General features: G+C 37.7%; 1 protein-coding gene across 1 annotated transcript; it reads left to right on the forward strand.

The window, feature by feature from the left end:
* The first annotated feature begins 523 nt into the window (after nt 1-523).
* LOC101157607 (5-hydroxytryptamine receptor 3A-like) lies at nt 524-6,262 on the forward strand. The gene is made up of 9 exons (XM_020702814.2): nt 524-970; nt 1,495-1,655; nt 1,823-1,867; nt 2,597-2,703; nt 2,932-3,101; nt 3,236-3,396; nt 3,471-3,681; nt 4,790-4,999; nt 5,154-6,262. Exons 1-9 carry the CDS (start codon nt 916-918, stop codon nt 5,477-5,479), a joined length of 1,446 nt encoding a protein of 481 aa, XP_020558473.2. The 5' UTR covers nt 524-915; the 3' UTR covers nt 5,480-6,262.
* The last annotated feature ends 845 nt before the right edge of the window (nt 6,263-7,107 follow it).

Consider the following 7,107-nt stretch of genomic DNA (forward strand, 5'->3'; position numbering starts at 1 on the left):
TTATTTGCACTTGATTATATAACAAGAAATACAAGGAATCTGGAAAACGTCACCTGCACTGATCAGAACCCAGGTATTTATCTGAGTCACACTGGTTAAACCTTTGGCTAAAGATGGCCTGTTTTGATTTTAGTTTGTTGAATCGGATCGTTCCAGATGACTTAATATCAAGTAGGAATCAGAAACCACAAATTACAATATGAATCAAATCGTTGTTTAAATGAATTATTAAAGCCCAAGAAATTATTCTTTCATCACTGGATTACTGAAGTAGTATTACAAGTAACCAGGCAACTTTACTCAGATCATCTCTACTTTCTAAGTTTGCATGTCAAAGCTGTTTATTTGTATAAGTACCCACAGAGTTTGAAATGTGTTCCTGTAGCCATATTTCAGTCAAAAACTGAATACTGCATTTGCTTCTTTCCTGTTGTCTTCCTGTGACTGGCGGGGATTTTACATGAACTATGAAAATCAAGAGAAAAAAAGCTTGTGTTTCCTTTTCGTCATCCCCTCATATCCTTCACAGCTGCTTTGTCTTTTTCCAAACACCAAAACATTTACTTTATATACTCCCACATCAAAACGTTACAGGTAGGTTTGCACTAAAGTAATGTTTCCTTTTGTGGATTCAGAGTTAATATGTCAATCTAAAGACAACCAGTTTTAAATTTAAATAATCCTAGTATAAATACTTTGACAAAATGATAGCATTTCGGCACACACACAGGTGGAGACTTACCTTGTTGCATCAAACTACAAAGTCAACATGAAGAGAGGCGACATTAACTGATCAAAGCCTGTGACACCAGCAGAACATTTTCCACCGGCGAAGCAGACGGTTGGTTTACTTTTTAGTTTTCTTTGCCATCTGAGGCAAAAAAATAATGCAGGCTAATTGAAAGTGAAGTGGAAATGGCAGAGAGGAAATTTGCTGAGTTTATTTTTATCTGCTTCATGCTTCTGCACGGTAAGACGAGAAAATATCTGGACTTTTCATGTCATAAAATTACAAAAATTTCTGAAAAGTTGCTCTTCTAGATGTTGATGATTACTGTTCAGACTTGTGTCAAATATTCACTCATCATTTGCTAAATGTGAGCTTTTTTATTTAAAAAAAAAAAAAAAAAAAAAAAGTCTAGCAATTATTTTTCACCAAAAAATAATTTTCTTTTAATGCGACTTAATTAATCTAAACTGGAATCACGAAGTGCAAACTATTTAAGCTCATAGATTTTAACTGGGCTGTGGCTAAATTAGACTGCATATATTCTACTCAGTGTCTTGATGTATGTAATAAATACAGAGTCCCATTAACAATACTTTTATCATCTTTTAAATTCAGATTCATTTTTCAAAGTTAAATTTAATAATTGTAAACGTCTTCTTAGTAGATCATAGCTTACCTCTGACAGATGGTCTCCTAAACAACATTTATTACTAATTCATTAATTCACAGTCTTTTTTTTTTATTTCTATTTTTTTTTTTTGAAGGTTTGGAAGCATCTTTGAACTGCAGCAGTCCAACATCTGACGCTCTCCTTAAGGAACTGGAAAATAATTTGTTCCCCAGAAATCTTGTTCGTCCTGTTGCAAACCTTTCCAGCCCTCTGAACATAAAGATCCGCATCACTGTGGTGGGAGTTTTAGGAGTGGTAGGTCTCTCCAAACTGTATAAACTAAAGTGAAAGCTGGTGCTCCACTAAGGGAAAAGCCATTCAACAGCTGTCAATAATGCATCATTAATTATGTTTTATATTCACCATCATTGAGCTTAAATTGATTATTCCCGTAAATTAACGTCAGAATGTCTCAATAACAGGATGAAAAAACTCAGACCCTGACAACTCTTCTGTGGCAAGTTCTGGTAGGTTTTTACAGACGACAGTCAGGCACGAACAAGGGGAAAAGAAACAGGTTTTGCAGCATCAATTCTGGAATAATGTCTTATTTTTAATATAATAGCTATGTAAAAATCAGTTAATAGTTAAGTAGAACATAATAGAGGTGAGATGAAATAAATTCACTTCCTCGCACTCCTTTTAAGAAAATATATACAGTATTTCCAATCAGTTCATGAACAAACATCCAAAGTTTGATATAGATAGACATATATGTCTTATATTTGCATTCTTTGTGTTTTTTGTTTTGATTGAATTCCAATTCCAAATGTAGAAAACCAGGCTTGTAGGGAAACTAAAAATAATTGAATTAAACCAACCAAACTGAACAGTCAAAACCAGCGCTCAGGGGAGGACAAAAAGGGAGACAAACAGATGACCTGACGAAGAGAAACTAACCTAACCTAACTTCAGTACTGTGGTTAACTGACTGAGGACAGGGTGAGCCTTTGACTGAGGGAAAAACACAAAACCTGAAAACAGAGCGAAACTTGAACTAAAAGAAACAAACTTTGTGCAAACAAAGAAAACTTAACTAAGGTGTCATCATGCATCCATGTTTATTTATGGGGTATCAGAAAAAACCTATATGAATAGATAGACAAATATTTGTGTTAACCCTGTACACCAGCTGAAAGATGAAATGGTTTTTTTTAGCTGTTTTCATAGCAGCAGGTCTGTTTTGTGTGGTTCAGGAGTGGAATATTTCCAGACTTAGTTGGGACGATGAGAAATGTGGCACTCATCGAGTCTCTGTCCCTCGAGAAAATCTTTGGGTTCCAGATATTCACATCTCACAGCTGTAAGTTACCAAGTCCTTGTACTTTTTAAACTATACCTTGAAATGACCATAGAGTAAAAACAATTAATTACATATTTTAGAATATATTTTGTCTGATATGCATCTTTACAAAATTTACTGTTACTGTTATTACAAAGTTGTACAATAATTTGACATTTAAAAATCACATTTAAAAAGCTCAAATGCTACTTATTTTATAGGAATTTAACTGCCGTCTTTTTTTAATAGCACAGATGAAGACAGATCTCCCAAAACTCCTTATGTCTACCTATTCAGCACAGGCCTTGTGTTGGATGATCGGCCACTAAGGGTGGTGAGCTCCTGCACTTTAGGAATCTATACTTTTCCTTTTGACGTTCAAAACTGCACACTCACATTTGGATCTTATTTACACTTTGGTAAGCCAAGCTCAAGCTGAATTTTTCAGAATTGTTATTTTCTTTAATGAAAAATGTGCTATAAAAGTGGCCTTCTCTATATGTGTGGAAGTTGAAACTTGGCTTTTATTTTGTTTGTTGGTTCGTTTTTAAAGACACAGATATTAAGATGATTGCAGGAAGCACAGCAGAGAAAATCCTGGAGGAATCTAGAAGCGTGATGGTAACCAACGGGGAGTGGGAGCTCTCAAACGTCTCGTTTGTCATTTCCACACTGCAGATGGAAACTGGAAACTACTCAGAGATCCACTTTTCTGTACGTTTAAACTACCGCTACAGGACTGGATATTTACTGAAAGGGTCAAATGCATTCTTGTTTCTACTCCTTAGATAATTCTAAGACGCAGACCCACTGTGTATGTGGTGAACCTCCTGCTCCCCAGCTGCTTCCTCATCACAGTGGACCTCTTCAGCTTCCTACTGCCCCCACAGAATACAGACAGATCCTCCTTCAAAATGACGCTGATCTTGGGCTATACCGTCTTCCTGCTCCTCATGAATGATCTGCTGCCCGTCACTGGGGAGACCACACCTCTCATTAGTGAGTGACAGCTGTGCTCACGGGTTTGCCTCAGCCCAACTCCTAAATGAACACCACAGTGCCAGTGCTGGCATGTAGCTGAAATCAGAATTATTGATGCCAGTTAGATCCTTAAAGGCCCATTCCAATGGAATTCATGTTTTTTGGTTCTTTTAACATGTTCTTGTGGCAGTTTTCTAATGATGCAGGATTTATATAAAGGAAATTAGGTCTAAAAATTGCATTTCTATGAACTGCTGCCGCTCTGCAGAAACTATGTCCTTGATTTTGCATAAAACTGCATTATCAGAGTAAAAAGATCACTGGAAACACTTACTGTAAATCAAAAGATGATTGAGTGGGACTTCAAATATTTCTGCGTTTATGTGCTGTGTGTGTAACACAATTAGATGTTGTAGCAGCCATTTCATTCATTTTCTGTCATATTTGACTTTTAAAAAGGAGTCAAATTGGTCAGTTTTAAAGGGTGCCACTCAAAGTTGTGCAGTCAAATATAAACAGCAATATTTTTGGTTATTTAGCCTGTTTTAGGAAAACAGTTTCCTTTTTCAAATGCATATTTTTACCTTTTAATTCAATAAATGTTACATTTACTAATGAAATATTTAGTTAGAAAGCTTAATACAGCTTAATACAGCTTAATCCCCCCCCAACATTTAAATTATCAAAAAGGTCACAGATATTTGATGAACAAAATAAAATCATCGAATTAAAACAAGTTGATAAAAAGAGTGCAGTTAAAATAGACTTTTAAAGGGCAACAGAAATGCTGAAGCAAACTAAAGAATGAACATTTAAACACATAAACTTCTGTGAAGAACCAGCTACTTCTGGACTCTTTCCTCTGGAAAAACAGTCACTGTGTTCGTGTCATTTGGTTCTGCTTCAGCTATCACAGCCATGCCTGAGTGAGCATGATCAAACCTCCAAACTGACCGGGACGTTTGTGGCAAGTTCCTCCTGCTTTAATGTCAACATAATGAGTCCTTAAGTAGATTTAAACATAATACCCGAGTAATACCGTGTATGTTTAAGATGTCAGAGCATGAGTCATCAACACGCTGTGAGGAGAGCGGCACTGAAAACTCCCTCTTCTCGTTTGCCGCAGATGTGTTCTTCTCCATCAGTCTTGCTCTAATGGTGGCCAGCCAGCTGGAGACCATCTTCATCACAAACATCCAGTTCAGCTCCCATCAGTACAGCACCGTGCCTCACTGGCTCAGTGTCCTCGTGTTGCGTTATCTGGCTGTTGTTGCTTGTCTTCCTCCACAGAAGAAAAGCAACCGAACTACTGTGATCTTAAACCGCAACTCGGAAGGTATCCTCCTTATTTCCTCAGCTACACTAGCAAATATAACTAACATGCATAGCCTAAGTTAATATAAATTATCAGTTCCTCCCAGCAGTAAATGTGAACCTTCAAATTTGCAACAGAAACCACCAAACAAACATGATTTTTTTGTCTGTGACAGAGCCTGCAGTGAATGCCATCAGCACAAATAAACCAGGCAGTCAGCATCTTAGCATCCTGAATCTGAAAGAGGAAACCCCAGAAAAGTCCCCCCCTCCGCCCCCACCAGACCCGACCCTGGATGAACTCAGGAAGCTGAGCAGAGACCTCACCGCCGTTCGTCTGCAGATGGACAAATACTTTCAGGGCTCCAGGGCCTCTCAGGAGTGGCAGATGATTGGGATCGTGATCGACCGTCTGCTCTTTGGCTTGTACATCGTCTTCATCCTCGCCAGCTTCGTCACAATCATGGGTATCTGGATCTGGAATAACACGTACAGTGCTTGATTTGGATTTTGACTAAACAAAATGAGTCTTTTTTTCTCTCATTCTTGGAGGTCAGTTAAAAAAAAAAGTATTTATCCAGTCAAATTCTTCAAATAAAGTTTTTTTTTAAGTTTATTGTATTCAGCTTGTTTGATTCATCCATCCTCAATTTCATTGTAAAAGTGGACAGTGACAATAAAGGCATTTCTTATCTCTTATCTTATACATCCATTTGCTTGCTATTTCTCTTTTGGGGTCACGGGGTATCAGCCTGTCCCAGCCACCGACATCACTGCCACACACACTCACACCATGGGACACCAACCAATCATTCATTTATTCATCCACTTTCTAACCCTTTTCGTCTCTTTCGGGGTCTCGGGGCTGCCGGAGCCTAACCCAGCCACTCGTGGGCTAAGGCAGAGAACATCCTGGACAGGTCGCCAGTCTGTTGCAGGGACACTAACCACTTACCCATAAAGCATGTACTTGGACCGTGAGAGGAAGCCAGTGACCGGAAAAACCCACACACAAATGGGAACAACTGTCATGTCTCGTCAAGTTTTCTGTTTTATTTTGAAAGTCTAACTTACCTCTCGTTCCAGACCTTCCCCTTCCTGCCTTGCCTGTTCCCCACACCTGAGTCTGTCTCATTATTTCCTGATCATTCCCACCTGTGCTTCCCTTCCTCATGTATTTATAGCCTGCGTTTCCCTTTGTCCTGTGCCTGTTTGTCTTGTGCTTTAACCAGTCAAACTTAGCCTTTCTCTTGAGCCACAGAATTAAAGTCTCTTCGAAACTCTGCATCTGTGTCCAGTCCTGTGTTCTGCCTTGTCAACAACATGCTTACTTCATATAAAAAGGACCCAGCAGGATTTGAACAAGGGCCTTTTTGCTGTGAGAGGGAGCCATTGCACCACCGTACAGATCTTATTTAATGAAAATTTACTATTTTACCATGTTGAGTTATGTGTATTTTTTGATTACCTGATGAATTACAGAAAATCTTACACTTATTTAACTCCATTGTTTTTGAATCTGTAACAGGTTATTTAAAGTTTTAAAAAAAATATATAAAAAGGTCTCATCATCCCTATTTAAGTGCGAGAAAAGGAGAAAATCTTGTTGGATGCTTCTAATGTTCAGTTGTGCACCAGCATGTTAAACAAAACTTCATCTGATTCTTTTAGTAATTTGTTTCATAAAGTCTGACAAATGTTTCAAATGATTACAATTTTCAAAAGGAAAAAAAGGATAAGTTGATGTTTTCTGATTATTTTCCAAAAGGTGTCAACAGCTGCTCAAGGCTTTGACAAAAGTAGAAAATGTATGTGTCTGTGTGAATCACATTTATATAGTTATGATTCACCGTACAAATACCTTATGAAGCTTTTTTTCATTATTTATTACCTCTATTCATTTAAACTAAGCACAGCTTGTTTCACTTGTTTAGGCCAGGGTGTCATTTGCATTTCAAACACACGGGGGCGCCATCCATCACTCTTTTTCATTAACAATGGAATTGTCTTTCTGAGTTAAAGTCATCCATGTGAAAAAAAAAAGAAGAAAAAAAAGTCATCCATGAGGAAGAAGAGGTGTGGCGTAATGACTCTTCTTTTGTGGCTTTACACAATTAAAATGAAACAAAA

Source organism: Oryzias latipes, chromosome 4, assembly GCF_002234675.1.
Source record: "Oryzias latipes chromosome 4, ASM223467v1".
NCBI classification, from domain to species: Eukaryota; Metazoa; Chordata; class Actinopteri; order Beloniformes; family Adrianichthyidae; genus Oryzias; species Oryzias latipes.

Excerpts from the sequence above, each read along its gene's own strand:
- LOC101157607 (XM_020702814.2), top strand. The coding sequence starts at position 916 with ATGGCAGAGAGGAAATTTGCTGAGTTTATTTTTATCTGCTTCATGCTT. Across the intron at positions 971-1,494 it reads CTGCTTCATGCTTCTGCACG|GTTTGGAAGCATCTTTGAAC; the intron begins GTAAGACGAGAA and ends TTTTTTTTGAAG. Across the intron at positions 3,397-3,470 it reads ACTCAGAGATCCACTTTTCT|ATAATTCTAAGACGCAGACC; the intron begins GTACGTTTAAAC and ends TCTACTCCTTAG.